At 42.5% G+C, this 17,245-nt stretch overlaps 1 protein-coding gene across 1 annotated transcript in view; it reads right to left on the bottom strand.

Moving 5' to 3' along the window:
- Positions 1-315: 315 nt before the first annotated feature.
- Positions 316-17,245, bottom strand: part of SF3B3 (splicing factor 3b subunit 3) — a 43,397-nt gene continuing 26,467 nt past the window's right edge. The window contains exons 12-26 of the mRNA XM_032853976.1: positions 16,660-16,811; positions 16,202-16,357; positions 15,284-15,439; positions 14,617-14,760; positions 11,072-11,194; positions 10,017-10,171; positions 7,730-7,904; positions 6,722-6,927; positions 6,479-6,635; positions 5,401-5,526; positions 4,553-4,765; positions 3,520-3,618; positions 2,499-2,642; positions 1,323-1,427; positions 316-935 (exon numbers count right to left, since the gene is read on the bottom strand). Coding sequence (XP_032709867.1) covers positions 795-935; positions 1,323-1,427; positions 2,499-2,642; positions 3,520-3,618; positions 4,553-4,765; positions 5,401-5,526; positions 6,479-6,635; positions 6,722-6,927; positions 7,730-7,904; positions 10,017-10,171; positions 11,072-11,194; positions 14,617-14,760; positions 15,284-15,439; positions 16,202-16,357; positions 16,660-16,811 — 2,252 coding nt within the window. The 3' untranslated portion in view covers positions 316-794. The remainder of the gene's footprint in view (positions 936-1,322; positions 1,428-2,498; positions 2,643-3,519; positions 3,619-4,552; positions 4,766-5,400; positions 5,527-6,478; positions 6,636-6,721; positions 6,928-7,729; positions 7,905-10,016; positions 10,172-11,071; positions 11,195-14,616; positions 14,761-15,283; positions 15,440-16,201; positions 16,358-16,659; positions 16,812-17,245) is intronic.

Raw genomic sequence — 17,245 nt, 5'->3', positions numbered from 1 at the left:
AATCCTTCACTCTAAGACCTCAAAGTAGAAGGAAGCTAAAACAGGGGAGAAGAAATCAGCCACCATTCCTCAATATCCAATGGGAAGAAGCATGGCTGACCACATGGTTATTACTGAGCCCAAGTTTCGTATTGCAAAAAGAACTACAAGAAGCCCAAAAACCCCACCACAGAACTAGGATTGTGAGGTCACAGGGCGCCAGAAGTACAAGCAGGTAGCTGGAAGGAAGGAGGGTACTCCATTCTTCATGCTCTAACTCGGGCTCAAATTCCCCACTTAAATTCTCACCCCCAGAAAAGACACATGGACACAAGCCACCTTAAAAACTAGATCTGTATTTCTGGTTAGATTCCAGAGTGGCAGAACTCAGGAGTTATACTATTTCAACCTGGTCCCCACCTCAGCTTGCCTCCCTCCCTCCCTCCCACAAAGATAACATTGTACAAAACTATATTTACAAGAAAACCAGTTAAAAATTAAGGGTGTATACAAAAGTAGACAAAGAGACCCAGAAGTATCAATGTAGGGAAAGGTTTGGGGGAGAGGGAACATCTTATTACACACCAGAAACTGGGAGCAATGTATTAGGTACTAGGCAGAAAGAAGCATAGCAAAGTTCAGTGCCAATTTTAGGGGGAACCAGTCACTCCAGGGAAGAGTGGATAGGCAAGACCTACTAGCTTTAATATTACAAAGTCTTATCCAGCCACCCTTCTTCTGCCATGTGGGTTCAGAGCCACGTGGTGGGGAAACAGAACAGTCTCTGACACAAGTCCCACAGGAAAAGCAAGGGCTCAGAAGGCATAGCGGGTCCGGATGTCCTCAAGCTTCTTGGACACCTCAGGTGGGGTTCGGTCCAGTTCTTCAGAGACGTTCTTCTGTTTGTTGGGCTCCATGGAGTTGAACTGCTCACAGAGATCTCCATCTATCACATTCTAAGACACAGAAAAGTGAGTAAGAAATAGGTCAGATACTTAAAGAAAGTGGCATGCTAAAGCAGCAGCAAAGAAAGCTTTTCTCTCTCAAGTATCTGAACCATTTCAGAGCTAGGGACACTACTCTAAGTCCATCCTTAGTATCCTGTGTTCAGAGTAGCAAAACTGGGTGAAGCCTCTTCTCTGGCTGTGGTCTGCCCTGGAGGAAGAGGTCCTTGAAAATCACTAGCCACTCTTCTCCACCATTACTGACTCCATCAATCCACTCTTTTGATGTTCCTTCAATCAGGACTGTTCTGATTTATAAGGGAGGGAGGTCCAGAGAAAAAACAAGTTACATGGGGCAAGGATCCCCCTTTTCAACTCAGATTTCCAACAAAGACCTACCTTAACAGGGAAGTAATAGGAACGAAAACTGAGGTGGTCTCGTCCACAGAGAGGAGGATGCTCAGACCGTAGATGCATTTCTACATGTTGGAAAAAGTCATGGTCCTGGTAGAAGATACAAAGAAATCTATCACTAAAGAAAAGAGTGATTTCAACTAGTCTACAGTTTCCAGAAGCACAATGAACAGACAAGCCACTGATCTTATTATTATTTTTTTAACCATCCAAACAGATGTTAACTATCAAACTGCTCCTGTGACAACCCCAGGTTTTCCTGCTACAAGATACCTAAAATCTGAAAGAAACCCCACCTATATTTGTAGAACACAAGAGAACAACATATGTAAAGACAGATTGTAAAGTCAGATTCCTGATCCCTGTTTCCTTAGCTGGAATGACATAAACCCAATTTAGCCAATCCTAGAGCTGAGCAAGTACACAGTATACCTCACTGTAGTAATCATCATTCCTAGTCTGTGGGGTTTGGTTCTGGGGCTTTGGCCACTAACTCTATACCCATACCAGAACGAAACCAAACCTGGGGTGCCTGGGTAGCTCAGTTGCTTAAGCAACAGACTCTTGACTTGGCTCAGGTCATGACCTCAGGGTCCTGGGATCAAGCCTCAGGTTGGGCTCCATGCTCAGTGGAGAGTCCGTCTGAGGATTCTCTTTTCCTCTCCCTCAGTCCCTTCCCCCTGCTTGTGCACTCGCGCTCGCTCTCTCTCGCTCTCTAAAATATCTTTAAAAAAGAACTAAACCGGGGCGCCTGGGTGGCTCAGTGGGTTAAGCCGCTGCCTTCGGCTCAGGTCATGATCTCAGAGTCCTGGGATCGAGCCCCGCATCAGGCTCTCTGCTCGGCAGGGAGCCTGCTTCCTCCTCTCTCTCTGCCTGCCTCTCTGCCTGCTTGTGATATCTCTCTGTCAAATAAATAAATAAAATCTTTAAAAAAAAAAAAAAAAAAGAACTAAACCAAACCCTGGTACAGTATAAAAACAAATGGCTTTGAGGAAGAGGGAAATCAGGATTCCTATTTTCTGAGGCACTTCTATCACCTTATAATATTTCCATAACATGCCCAGCTGCAGGTAGGGACAGAAGATTTGCCCTCTTAGGCTGATTTAGCACCAAGAAACAACCTTGTGAAGGCAAAGGCCAGAAGAATGTGGGAGATTTCACCTCATGGGAAGTGAATGGGACAAGGATGCCAATTCCTCCTGACAAGGTGGTATAGACAAGCGATTCTGAGCCTCCAGGGATCAGTGTGGTCTTCTGTAATGACAGCACGGTCTCGCCCACATGGTAGTTCATGATCACCTCCGCCTGTAAGTTGAAAACAGACTAGTAACTGTGCCCTTGCCCTTCGAACCTGTTCTAGATTCCCAAGAGCAAGCAGTGCCTCCAAAGAGCAGATTTCACTTTCTTTTAAATCCAAACATTACTAACATTTAAAAATACTTTAGAATGCTCTTAACATTTACTTGAGATTAATGTCACAATGCTGAAGTTAAATCATTTCTGATAATTATAATGGAAAAATACTGTTAAACTACCCAGTTATGCAATAAAAAAAGAAACCACAGATAATTATTAAAAAGCAGCAATCAGGGCGCCTGGGTGGCTCAGTGGGTTAAGCCTCTGCCTTCGGCTCAGGTCATGATCTCAGGGTCCTGGGATCGAGTCCCGCATCGGGCTCTCTGCCTGCCTCTCTGTCTACTTGTGATCTTTCTCTGTCAAATAAATAAATAAAATCTTAAAAAAAAAAAAAAGCAGCAATCATTAGACTAGCTCTCTAAAACAGACCTATTTTAAAAGTCCAGAGATGCTCTACTACAGAAGTATATACCTATAGGAGAAAAGTAAAGAGCCCAGAACAACCCCTCAGGGAAGAGCCGGTTAATATCAGGAATGTGTGCAATGATTTTTTCCAAGGAACACACTATGCTCTAGTCACTGCTAAAATGTCTTGGAAAAATTCTATTTTGCAGTGATAAAAATGGAATGGTGACTCGGTCACTGTACATCAAGCCCAGCATCTACCCATCACAGGCTATGAAAGGACGCCCATGAGCAGGCGAGTACTCAGCACAGTCATGTGCACTGCAGATAGCAGACTACAAAATGTTCCCTCAGTATGGGTCACGGGAAATGTAGCCCGCAGGCTGATACCTCTCCTTCCGGGTCGCTTCTGCAATCTTACCTTCTGAGAGGCCCCGTTGAGCAAGCCCCGGTCCCACAGGGCTTTGTTTCCTGTGGGATCCTCATCCACTTCGTCATTGGTGTTAGGTGGGAGCCTCACCTATAAGGAAGTGACAGAAGTCATGGGGCTGGGTCCTATACCGACTCACCTGGATCACCAAGCAACATGTTTGCCCTAGATCCTTGAAAGCAAGCCTGGGACCACCACCTTCGGCAGAGGCCTAAGGCTGTCTCCTGCAACCTAATGTCTGAGTGACAAACTCCAGAGATTCAACCCATGAGCAAGAACAAAACAAAGGCTATAAAACATACACAAGAGAAGTCAAATTGGGCTTAAAAAGAGAAAACCAAAATTCTCGCACAGATAAAAATAATTCTTACTCATTTGCTCAAGCAAAATCTATCATCACTATTAAATCATATTCCATAAGGAGGAGGGAGATGGACCTGTACAGGTGATGGAGGGATGGGGACAGGGGATTCTAAAAGATTGATAAGAATGGGGAGCTTGACTGGCTCGGTAACAGAGTATGCAACTATTAATCTCAGGGTTAAGTTCAAGCCCCATGTTGGGTGTACAGAATATTAAATAATAATAACAATTTAAAAATCTTTAAATATAAAAATAAATGACTGGTAAGAGGGCTTAAAGAGGGTGCCTGGGTGGCTCAGTCAGTTAAGCGTCTGCCTTCAGCTCAGGTCATGAACTCAGGGTCCTGGATCAAGTCCCACATCGAGTCCTGGATCGGGCTTCCTACTCACTGGGGAGTATGTTTCTCCCTCCCCCTCTGCCTTGCCGGTCTCCCAGCCTGTGCTCTGTCAAATAAATAAAATCTTAAAAAAAAAAAAAAAAAGAAAAAAGAAAGATGGCTTAAAGAACACAAAATTTCCTTTTTAGAGCTGGCTTTAGGATTAAATTTTATACCTATTTTCAATTTCCATACTAGAGATCACAGTCCTATGTCCTTGACTTTACCACTGAAAAGAGCTGGCTTTCCTACACATCACTGTAACCGACATAAACATCAACTCACCACACAAATGTTGCCAAATTTGTCTGCCCCAGCCACAGTGTCATAGTCCAGGAGGCTAGCTGTAGTGACCCATCGTGGGTAAGTATCATCGGCGAAAATGATAAGCTGGTTCTCATTACGCTTGTATCGAACCCAGATGAAACTTTCTTGGACATCAGACACAATTACCCTATGTCCAATAGTCTGGATCCCAGAGATGTAATTGGCAATATGCTGGGAAAAACAAAGACATCAATGGGTATAACCTTGAGATTCAGAACCCAGAGACAGTTCAGCGTCTCCTGATTGAAGCATATATTTATATATGACCTACAGAATGGCAGTCAACAATAAATTCCTAAAAGATGGAAAAAGAGGGGCACCTGAGTGGCTCAGCTGGTTAAGCGACTGCCTTCAGCTCAGGTCATGATCCTGGAGTCCAGGATCGAGTCCCACATCAGGCTCCCTGCTGAGCAGGAAGTCTGCTTCTCCCTCAGACCCTGCCCCCTTCCATCTCTCTCTCTCAAATAAATAAAATCTTAAAAAAAAAAAAAAAAAGATGGAAAAAGAGCTAACTGGTTTTAATACAGTGGAAATGTATGCTCAATTCTCACAGTTAAACACTCTGTATTTAACAGAAATATGGTTCTTAGGGTGTCCACGGGACAAAAATATGGTTCTTAGTGTGAAGAAGTCAAGAAACTGACCTAACTTTTCTCCTTCTCAAGTCACAAAGGCCTAATTCTAAGGCTGGAATTGAGGATCTACAAGATACTAAAAAGACATGATTTTAAGTTACTGTCCACTATCCCACCAATGTTTCCTCCTTCCTCACTAGCTAGTTCTGATGCCCTGTACAAGCTATTTACCTTGTTCTCACACTTTCGGAGTAACTTCTTCTTCCCTAGGTCATAAACTCGCAGAAGCTTCCCCACACCAATCAACACCCTCCCCTGGAATGGGGCGATGGCAGCAGGGACCTCTTCCACTGGAGTCTGTGAGAAGAAAAGCAGGCAATGCAGCTATTAGAACACCAGCCATATGCTAACCGTACCCTCTTGACCCAAAATGTCTACAAGACAGTGTGTGATCACCTTTGGCTCGTCAGAGAAATAAACCACACATACAAGTCTCTATGTAAACAGGTCCCACAGTGCACTGCACGTCACTCGGCAAATGGATCAGTGCCACAAGCCAAAGGAAGCCCTGAGGCCTGATGAATGTGGTCTCAGAGCCTGTGCTAATTCAACTGGTGCCACAAACAATGAAGCCTCAATGCAGAAGTGATTCCTGGTTGTGGAGGGATGGGAAAGGAGTGCTAGTGCCAAGTGACATCTCAGTTGTAAGGGAGATACAATGAATTTAGCACAAAGAAAAGAACATGAGTAATTACTTCCTAGAGGACATTCCCCTGGGGAAGGGCTAGAGCAGCTACATGCATATGCTATCCATGTGGAAGAATGGGATATTTTCCCTCTTAATTTAAAAATTGTAATAAAATACACATAAAATTTATCATTTTGAGCATTTTTTAGTATACAATTCAGTGGCATCAAACATGTTCACAGTGTTGTGCAACCATCACCACCATCCACCCCCAGAACTTTTTCATTTTTCCAAAGGGGAAGTGAATCCATTAAATGTTAATTCTCCAGAGCTCACAAACTGCGCCTGCTTAGTAAAACCAGTAAACAAGGGGCCAATTCTGTGTGCATCTATGTCACCACTGCGGCTGGTTAGTATACAGGCTTCCTGTGACACTCCCAGGCAGTAGAGCTTCACTGGAGCAGGAAAGCCCCAGCATTTTCTGTGTGCCACCAGAAGATGGAACACAATCAATGAGCTGGCTTCCAAAATGGTCACCAGAAGACCTGACTTACAACTTAAGCAAAAGTGGGAGAGACCAGTAGGACCTAAGATCCAGGAGAACCAATGGCTGGTTCTTACCTTGTGCAAAAACTCCAGTTTTTCCCCACTGTTCACGAGCTTGTAGGTATAGACAAAGCCCCCGGCTACAGACCTGGGATTGAGAATCAGGTCTTTGGCCACGCCCACCAACACATACCAATCATCACCAGTGTTGGAAAACCTGCATACAGCCACGCTATAAACAGAGAAACAGGAGTCAGGCATTAACTACAGCCCAGAGAATTCCTGCCTTCAAAACCCTGGATGTCCGAAGCTCCTTACCTAAAAGCGGCCTCATTCTGTTCTAGCTGGACAAGATCCAGCGTGTTCCCTTGAATAGGATTCATCACTCGGATCACAGAGGCCCACTGCCCATTGCCGGCTTTAGGAGCTCCAAAAATGGACTCAGGAAGGTTTTCATTGAGGAACGCTGCTGCCATCTCTGCAGCAAGCTCCCGCTCATCCTCCCCTGCTGCTTCTACCATTTCCTAAATTAAAAAACAAAATCACAAACAAAAAAACAGAAGAGTTGGTATATTCAGAGGTAGGTGGTGGGTGAGAAGTGGACAAGTAGCACAACAGTCCATATCCTGAATAGCAAAGTCTGTAGGCCAAAAGCAGATTTTTTCCCAAAATGAAGATTAAAGGGAAAGGTGTACAGACAAGGGGAAGAGAGAAAACCACTAAAGGGGAAACCAGATACTTCATTTTTTAATGTCAAAAAAACCTAACATTGACTGGGGCAAATACTTGGCAAGTGGTCTCAGATACATCAAACAAAAACACCACTTTTCTACCTAACCTCCCTGATTTCCCTTGCTATGACTCTTTGTCTCATCTCTTCTAATCGAGACACAGTTTTGCATGATGGGGCTATTTGGGTTTTTTTTTTTGCTGGGAAACGATTTCTGGAAAGAACTGGTGTTGTGGAGAATTGAACACTGTCTTCCTTTGGGCCCAAATCTAGGAAACACATACAGAGGCTGTTTGGGAAGCTCAAGGATTGAAGAACTCTGTTCCAGAAGGAAAGCTGAAAACTGAATAAACCCAAGGATTGTGTATTAGTCCCAAGTCACAAGAAAAATTCTAAAACCAAGGATAGGGGCAAAGGGCTCTGCTTAAAGGCCCTGAAAAGAACCTGGGTCTTTTTTAATGTATGATATACTACAGATGTATATATAGATACATATATAAAATGTGTAATATGATCAACAATTACACAAGTTTAAACTTTTCAACAAAATTTCACATGAATGACTTTTAACTAAACCCTAAGGTCAGTCTCATTACCTCTGCCATTTGCTGCTTCCTCTGAGCTTTTGTTGCCTCAGTGTAAGCATTGTGGTCCGTCTCAATGATGATAAGGTTGTTACTCTCAGGGTGAATAACAAATTTCCTGGGTGTGTACTGCAGTGGAAAGGCCACTTGATTGAAGACAGCACCTAGCTTCTCCAATGCTAAAATCCTATGGGGGAAAAGGAAAGGAATCAACAGATCACTCACTCAGGATTTAGAAACTCCTATCAAAATGGTCTGTGACTGGTCACACAAATGCATCGATCCCTAAAAGCTCTAATGTTGGCATATTCCTCTCTTTGAAGAGAAACATTGAATCAGGTATTTTACAAACATCTGAATGATGAAATTAAGTGGTTAAGCATCAAAAGTTGTCATTCTGGAAGAAAAAAAATAAGTTTCACATAAAGAAAACCAAAACCCAAACCACTGATCCTTCAGTTTTGATTCTTCTGGTCCAATCCACATAATGATCTGTCTTATAAAGGCACCCTACCACAACAAGCAGATTCAAAGTAGAGAGAAAACCTGCTCTCGGGAGACACCCAACACAGAAGGCAGCACAGATATTCCCATGTTGTATTCCTAAGAAAATATGAGGCTAGTCAGCATCTAAGTAGAACTTATACCACTGGTGATAACCAACAGGACTTCAGGCAGTTTTCAAATGGGCTTTAATAATTAATAAGCCTTTGTGTGCCAAAGAACATCATCAAGAAAGTGAAAAGACAATCTACAGAATGGGAGAAAATTAGGAGAAAATATGTGCAAATCTTATCTGATAAGGGCGTTACAACTAGACTATACAAAGAACTCTTAGAATTCAGTAACGGAAAAACAATTAACCAGTTAAAAATAAGCAAGGTATCTCAACAGTACTCCAAAGAAAAATAGCAAGAAAGCACATGCTTATCATTAAGCATCAAAAAACTGTCCATCTAAACCACCATAAGATACCACTTCACACTTACTAGAATGGCTGGAATCAAGAAGTCAAATAAATGCATGTGGGTGATGATGTGAAGAAACTGAAACTCTCATACCTTACTTGTGGAAAACAAAAACAGTGCAGCCCCTTTGGAAAGCAATCTGGCAACTCCTCAGAAAGTTAAATACAGAGTTACCATATTCCACTCTTTCAGACAGAGATCAAAGAAAAATGAAAATATATGCCCCCCCAAAAAACGTGCACAAGAATATCCACAGCAGCATTATTCGTATGTGGAAGTGACTAGTTTTGACAGTAATTACTCTAAACACTGGTGTTACCAAGAGTTCTGCTGTTAACTATTTCACACAGTGGCCTTCCCTGAAAGATTCTGTTCTAGGGAGGAAATGCTCTTCTGCTACGAAAGTGAAAAAAATCTGTGGCTGCGTCCACATTTATAGGAATTCAAAAGAGAAGAAGCACCCATAAATAATGTGAATGTTCATGAATGAGGCTAGGTCTTGACTGGCAGAGATGTGGGTGGGAAGCATGCCAGGGTACAGAGTAAAAAAACCATGAGAGTGGAGACAGCAATTCTGCTGGAATAGAAGGTACATAAAGGCGTGAAGGTTAGAGAGAAAGAACAATGACTGGAAAGATCCTGAAAGGTGCTGCACAGAAATCTGGGAGTTCACCTGTTAAGTTACCCACATAACAAGAGGGTATAGTTCCTCTTGATAGGGTTCCTCTTACAAACAGTTACAACCAGGGCAAGAACACAGGTGGTGTTAAAAGATTAAAGAAGAAAAAACGAAACCCGAAACTTGAGAAAGTCAAACTGAATACAGCTTATTTTTCAAACCGAACAGCCATCTTGCAACAGAACAGTGCTCACTCCAACATCATTGTGTAAACAATAGTTGTTCAACTTGCAAAAGGCCTAAATAATTTATACTGAGGTTAAAATTAGAAGATGTAACACTGCAGATGAGAGGACCAAATGAGAAAAAGTTATCAGCGAACCAGTGCCTGCCAGCTCTAAAACTAATCCAATAGTACTGCCCTGGAAAAACAGATGGTTTAATCTCAAGGAAACGGAACCATACTGCTGAGTATATTAGAACTTGGCCCTGAAAATCTAAACAGAAGCTACAACTCTGAAAATGAAAACTTGGCTACCAGGTACTTAAAATCCTGAGACAAACGAAGGTTTCAGTTGCAACACTCTAGTACCATGGTGAAGAGCTGGCTCTCTGCCATCGCTTCGTAACTTCTTCCAGCACTCTGGCAAAATCACAATCTCAGCCACTGGCAGAAAGGATTCCCACTGGGCTTGAACCATGGAACTCTCACCTCAGAGTATTGGTGGAGATGGCCACAATACCCTCAGGACACTGTTCAGAGGCAAAGCCAGATGCAAACTCCAGGGTCTCATAAGATAAGGGGGTGAGATGGAAACGAGACTGGTAGGAATAGCTCAACCACGATCGGCTTGACATGGCCAACACCTGAGGAAAGAAAAACATTCCAACATGCTTGGGGAAAAGACAAACAAGGAATGCTAACCAAACACCCTATCCGCAAATTTTAGTCTACAGGATATCCCAAGGAATTTTTGAAACCTAAGACTACCTTAAGAAAAAAGAGCACCAGAGGTGCCTGGGTGGCTCAGCTGGTTAAGTGTCTGACTCTTGATTTTGGCTCAGGTCATGATTGAAGAGTCTTGAGATCCAGCCCCCGGTCAGGTTCCACACTCAGTGTGGAGCCTGCTTGAGATTCTCTCTCCCTCCCCATGTGTCCCTCCCTTCTCGTCCACGCATGCACGCTCCCTCTCTCCTCTCTAAAAAAAGAGGAGGAGGAGGACTGGAGAAGAGGACTGCCTTAGTATTTGCTAAAAGCACGGGCCACAAACTGTATGACCTAATCACTTAATCTCTCTAAGCCTCTCTAAGGCTCAATTTCCACATCAGTAAAATGGGAACACTGTAACTAGGGAGGATAGTTTCAAGAATTAAATGCAGTAACAAATAAAGAACTAGCATAACACTCAGCAACAATAACATTCTTAGTTACAAAGGACACAACGTTTCCCAACCTCTTTCACATTACATAGTAAACCCTGGTATCGATATAAGGTTGCTCATGGGTAGTTGTACTCTAGATAAGAGGTTTCTAGCTACCTCTCAGTCAGCTCCGTTTGCCTACCCTAGAGCTGAACAGACTGATAAACTATTCCACCCATAGCTCAGTGCCATGGAAAACTCTGCATGAAGGGACCCAGGACTTCCCACAGAAAAGCTAATTAAGAGAAAGCTAGTATCAAACTAACTATGTATGGGTGAATTACTGAAAGAAAAGCTGATGCCACTAACGTCCAAAAATGCAGCCTGCCCCCTTTCATTACTCACTGCTTCCTGGCCTTGCATCCGGACACGAAAGAGTTTCACAGGACGGGACCCGAGGTACCTAGTGCGTGTGTCAGACAGATCCCCAGTCACAGGGTCCAAGACAGTTCTCAGCAGCACACCATTCTAACAAAAAGGAAAAGAGTGAGTGAAGCCTACCCCTAATGGAAGCTCCCTGGTACTGCATAGAATACATAAGTTCAGAACAGGTGAAAGGAAATGACAGGGTTTAAAGAATATCCCAATAACCAGACAACAACTCATTCACTCTCTCACTAAATCACTCATTCAAGTAGTTACTGAGCATTTACTAAGTGAAAAGCACTTATTTTTCACTACATATCTGTTAAAATTCTTTCTACCACATATGTTAAACTCTTCTTTATAATTTTAAACCTTAGGACATATGCATAGTTAAGGGGTGCCTGGGTGGCTCAGTCAGTTGAACATCCTTAAGACAGTTTTGGCTCAGGTCATGATGTTGTGGGTCATGGGATAGAGCTCTGCATCAAGCTTCATGCTCAGTGGGGAGCCTGCTTAAAGATTCTTTCCCTCGGGGCGCCTGGGTGGCTCAGTGGGTTAAGCCGCTGCCTTCGGCTCAGGTCATGATCTCGGAGTCCTGGGATTGAGCCCCGCGTCGGGCTCTCTGCTCAGCGGGGAGCCTGCTTCCTCCTCTCTCTCTGCCTACCTCTCTGCCTGCTTGTGATCTCTCTGTCAAGTAAATAAATAAAATCTTTAAAAAAAAAAAAAAGATTCTTTCCCTCTGCCCATCCCCCAACTCATGCATGCACTCTCTCTAAAATAAGTAACCCTTAAAAGCAAAACAAAACAAAAAAACATGTATAGTTAAAATAAACAAGGCCTACTGTGGTTTCTAAATGCCATTTCTCCTAAAAAGATTAACTCTTGGGACGCCTGGGTGGCTCAGTCAGTTAAGCATGTGCTCAGGTCATGATCCCAGGGTCCTGGGATCGAGTCCCGCATCCGGCTCCCTGCTCAGCGGAGAGCCTGCTTCTCCCCCTACTTGTGCTCTCTGACAAACAAATAAAAATCTTTACCAAAAAAAAAAAAAAAAAAGGAAAAAAAAAAAAGATCAAGACTCTTAAGAAAAACAGCTAATTCAGGTCCGGGGAAAGACTATTTCAGGTGAATACAGGGGCACGCTGTTGTACCAGAAGGAAGCACCCAAAGATAACAGGGTCATGTTAAAAAGACAAAGGAACTAACTTCAAAAGGGAACTCCCACCCATCTAAAATGAGGCAATTTAGCATCCAAAAACTGAAAGACCATAATAGTTTAAAGCACAGATACAAAAAAATCAAGTTCATAGGTTATTAAAAAAAATTTTTACTTTATTTATCAGTCCCCACTTGAGATTGCTGTGGCACCTACTTCTTACTGTGAAAACAGATGAACAAAGGGGAAAAAACAAAGTATTTATCCTTTCCCTGTATGAACTATCTTTGGGGGTAAGAAAATTTTGTCATTTGAGAAAAGTTGCAGGTAATGAAATGAAGAGTGCAATAGAAAATCATTTCTCAATCCCTAATGACATAATGGATCTAGGCAATGGGCCTAGTAGCAATGCTACTGGGTAAAAGGCTGACAGGGAACAGATAATTTAAAATAGATACAAACATTCTAACGCCACTAAAATAGCATAACCAGACATTACATGCCTCCTGATGTGATGAAACAGAAAGTAAAGGGCACCACTTATAAAACATTGTCTCCCACAAAATATTAAATCTGAATCTAATCAACCTCTCCACCTGTGCTATCCAATTCTATAATCAAACCACATGTGGCTAGCCAGAATCGTCATGTGCCATTAAGTATAAAATACAATATATGAGATTTCAAAGACTTTGTTCAAAAGGAGAGAAAATGAAGTGTCTTAATTTTTACACCAATTACAAATTGAAATGACATTTGAAGTATTCTGGGTTAAAGAAAACATTAAAATTAATTTCATCTGTTCCCTTGTTGTGGCTACTGGTATATTTAATTGACATATGTGGCTTACACTGTATTTTAAATGGACAGCAGGGTCTAGATCCACCCACTACTTTACAGGAAATACAGATAACAGACAAACATTGAACACACATTAAAGACTGCCAAATTCAGAAGGTGGAAAATTTTCAAGACAAATGGTCTGGTTTCTTAAAAAAAAAAAAGGCGGGGGGACGCCTGGGTGGCTCAGTTGGTTAAGCAGCTGCCTTCGGCTCAGGTCATGATCCCAGCATCCTGGGATCGAGTCCCGCATCGGGCTCCTTGCTCTGCAGGGAGCCTGCTTCTCCCTCTGCCTCTGCCTGCCATTCTGTCTGCCTGTGCTCGCTCTCTCTCCCTCTCTCTCTGACAAATAAATAAAATCTTTTAAAAAAAAAAAAAGGGGGGGGGAGGGGATAAAAATTATTAAAAGACACATAAAGGGACAGGTCATGCAGAAAATGCAAACTGCAAATGGCTTTCTGCAGATCCTAAGTACAACCAAAGGTAAAACATTTTTGGAAAAACAGAAACAAAACAAATCAAGAAAAGCCAGAACATGAACAAGATATCAGATATTAAAGAACTGCTGTGTTGGGCATGGTAATAAAATTGTGGCCTAAAAAGAAAACAACGCATACATCTGTTATGGCTACATTCTCAAGTATTTATAGATGAAATGACAAATCATCTTAGACTTGCTCTATCATACTCCAGAAGAAAGAAATAAGAGGGAATAGATGAAACAACAAGAGTATGATGGTGGTAACTAATAAGACTGGTGATGGATACACCGAGGGTTGTTACATTAGACTAACTCCTGTGCAGTTTGAGAAATTTCTAAATTAGGAAATAAAATTAAAAAGCAAAAGTACCAGGGCTAGATTATTTACCCAGGGGGTTGAGCAAATAATCATTAAGGAAAATGGAAAGTATATGGTCAAAAAATACTGACACTCTGCTACCCTTAGGTTCCTGCTTTTCATGTGAAAAAGAGCCCCACTGCTTTGACAACAGGGAACATCCAGGGATCCTCTGTTACTAAAGGAGCCCATTATACATCAAGAGGTTTTAGCTTCCAAAAGCTGCATATTCTAAGAACTGCACAGGACTCTTGAAACCCCTCTAGTTCTGGGGCACCTGGGTGGCTAAGTGGGTTAAGCCTCTGCATTCGGCTCAGGTCATGATCTCAGGATCCTGGGATAGAGCCCAGGGTCTCTTTGCTCAGCAGGGAGCCTGCTCCCCCCCTCCCTCTGCCTACTTGTGATTTCTCTGTCAAATAAGTAAAATCTTAAAAAAAAAAAAAAAAAGAAACCCCTCTAGTTGTGACCCAGAGTAGTGATGACAACACATTTGTATCAAAGACTATGAAAACTTTGTCCTAGGCCTGACTTGTTCTAATTAGAGCTAACAGAAACGGAACGCAGAGCAGCACCGTTCACTTTTCGTAAGATGGTAAACTGTAAAAGGCACAGTAAAATGCCCGTATTGAACAGGGACTACACAAAAGCTAAAGAAGGCCTGACACCAACAATGTGAGCCTTAGGTCTCTTACCTGTAACCCAATATTCAGGTACAGGAAGCCAATAGAGCCCCTCTCACCCAGCTCATCTTGTTTCTCAGTGCCACCCATTTCCACAATACACAATGACTCAGGCTGAGCTGGGAGAGCCTGCATGCTCAGAGGCTGCAAACAGTCCTAAGGAGGAAAGAAAAAAGAGTAAAACATGGGAAATGACCAATTTTGGAAAAATCTACCCAGAGAAATCTAATTGGAGGAATGGAGAAACAATTTTCTTGTGGACAGGGGCATCCTATGCAGTAAGTTGTAAATGGGTTACTACTAGTTAAACCAAATTTTAGAATAAGCTCTGGAGCTCTGGAAAGAACCATGCTTTCTTTTCTGTAAAAGTGGGTAATCCGAAGTAAATAAGCAAAGCATACCTATTCCTGAAAGTTAACCAAAGCCCAGGGCCAGTCCCAAGTCCTTTTTCTGCACACAATCTTCAGTTGTTTTTTAACAAAGCTTAAGGCAAGAGAGCATTTAGTAGTCTGGGATCAGGATCTTTAAAGTACTGAGGTGTGTTGCTATGATAATCAGGAGAAGCAGGCAGTGCTGACTGCAGGGACTAGCCCCGCTGATCCCAGAGAAGCCCATCAGGAGTGGGCCAGAAGCTCAGGTTCCAGTGGGAAGATCCTTGGAAGTCAAGGGTAAAACTCACCGATGGGTCCAGAGAGATGATTCTAACAGTATTGTCCACCAGCCCCACAGCCAGGAAGCGAGACCGCTGCTCTCCAGGAGGCACGTTGGCCAGACTCATGCACACCACATCTGCCGACATCTCCTTCCGCTCTGTGTACTCGTTCAGCTGTCCTGACTACAGAAGTGAGACAGAGAAAGGTGACAAACCACTCCAACTTGCCTCTAAACCCTGGGCCTGGGAAAGGAAGGAGGACTGTTAAACTCCTTTTCACTTTTTCTCACTCCTCTTACTATCATCAATGACCAAGAATTTCTCTACTTAAGGTACAAGACTCAATACTTTAGGCTAACAGAAAGCAAAATTACTGACAAGACAATCAAAAGACAACCTAATGTCTTTGTCTTTGGCAAATTCGACATGCTACAAATTTTTTAAAGCAAACCTAGTTCTCAGGAAATAGAAATATATAAAATTATCTGTTCATAAAAATACTCTGGGTGAAAGAGATTTCAAATATGGAACTTAAAGACAAAGAAATCTCAACCAGAGGTAAGTTAGACTCTCAGGTTGGCCACATACAGAAACTAAGAGCATGTAAGTATACCCAACATCCTTCCATACAGAAAATGTCTGAAATGGCTTCAGATTATAAAAATTAAAACTTACGGCCAATATTTGGTGGAAAAGCAGAGTGTAAAGGGCAAGAGAAGCAAATATTTCACTGCTAAGATGAGATTTCATAATTCCAGTTAGAATTAAGATATGAACTTAACCCTCCCCTCACCCCCACCCCCACCCCCACCAGGCCAGAGTGGCTTATGTATACTTTCCCTCTTGAATTTTCCTGTTAATATCATCTAGATACTGGACTACAACTCTCATCTTTACCTCTGGACCCTAACACCAAGTCCCACAATGAATAATAAAATAACATACAGGATCCATCTCAAAATAGACCAGCTCTCCTCCTGTCAGGGCGATCACCACCTGTCGCTGGTTCACTGCACATTTTACAATCGTTTTCTTTCCAGGGGTCTTCCATTCATTGACTCGTTTGTCTGCTCTTATATGCCGAATACCATCAGGATACACCTAAGTCAATGACCAGAAGGAAACTGGACATTAGTAATGTAACTCACTGCTCAGCAAGACCCACATACCTAACAAATGAATCACTCTTGTCAGAATTGGAGCCATTGCATTTGAATTGCCATTGGGTCAATGACAAAAAGGAGTTACTAGGCCCTGTAGAGGTGAACTTAAAACAAGTTCATGTTTGCAATGTCCACTTCAAAAGAGTTTTTCAAAGCTCATTAATGTCAGCATAGCAGCCCACACCACAATAAAAGGACAAAGTAAGGCGAGTTAAGTTCTCTCGCTCTGGGAATCCTCACCTGCACCAAGGCATCATCTCCTAACAACGAGCAGGACAAGGTTGGGGTGGTGCCCAGGAACCCAGAGTCAGTCACTTCTTCCACAGTCTCCCCGATGGACAACACCAGTGTGGCATTCACGAAAGACACAATGATGTAGGCATCAAACTCATCTGCAAGAGGGAAGAAAAGAGGAGGTGGTTAGCTAAGAACTCATTAGTTACAAAGCTAATTGAGGCATACTAAGTTTTCTCTTCAGAAACCTTCCAAGGCACTTCTTCTATGTGTAGCCATCACACACACACACACACACACACACACACACACACACTCATGTGGCAAACGGCACAGGATGATCCGAAAGATTACTGAAGGTCATAACAGCCTACAGATATACTCTGCTTCCTTAAATGCCTAAATACATTGAGTAGGTATACCCACCCCAATAGCTCTGAAAGTTAATTTTCCTTGAGGAATTTGCTGGAAAAACACAAGATGACAAAGCAGGGTAACCAGGCAGGAAGAAATTTTGAATACTACAATATTTACATATACTGAAGTGAGAGATTGTTTATTTGTGCCAGATGCAAATCACAATTCCCTCTTA

Source organism: Lontra canadensis, unplaced genomic scaffold, assembly GCF_010015895.1.
Source record: "Lontra canadensis isolate GAN:19392208 unplaced genomic scaffold, GSC_riverotter_1.0 scaffold8, whole genome shotgun sequence".
Lineage (NCBI taxonomy): Eukaryota > Metazoa > Chordata > Mammalia > Carnivora > Mustelidae > Lontra > Lontra canadensis.
The sequence above is the reverse complement of the archived record's forward strand: the minus strand, read 5'-3'. Positions and strand labels throughout refer to the sequence as shown.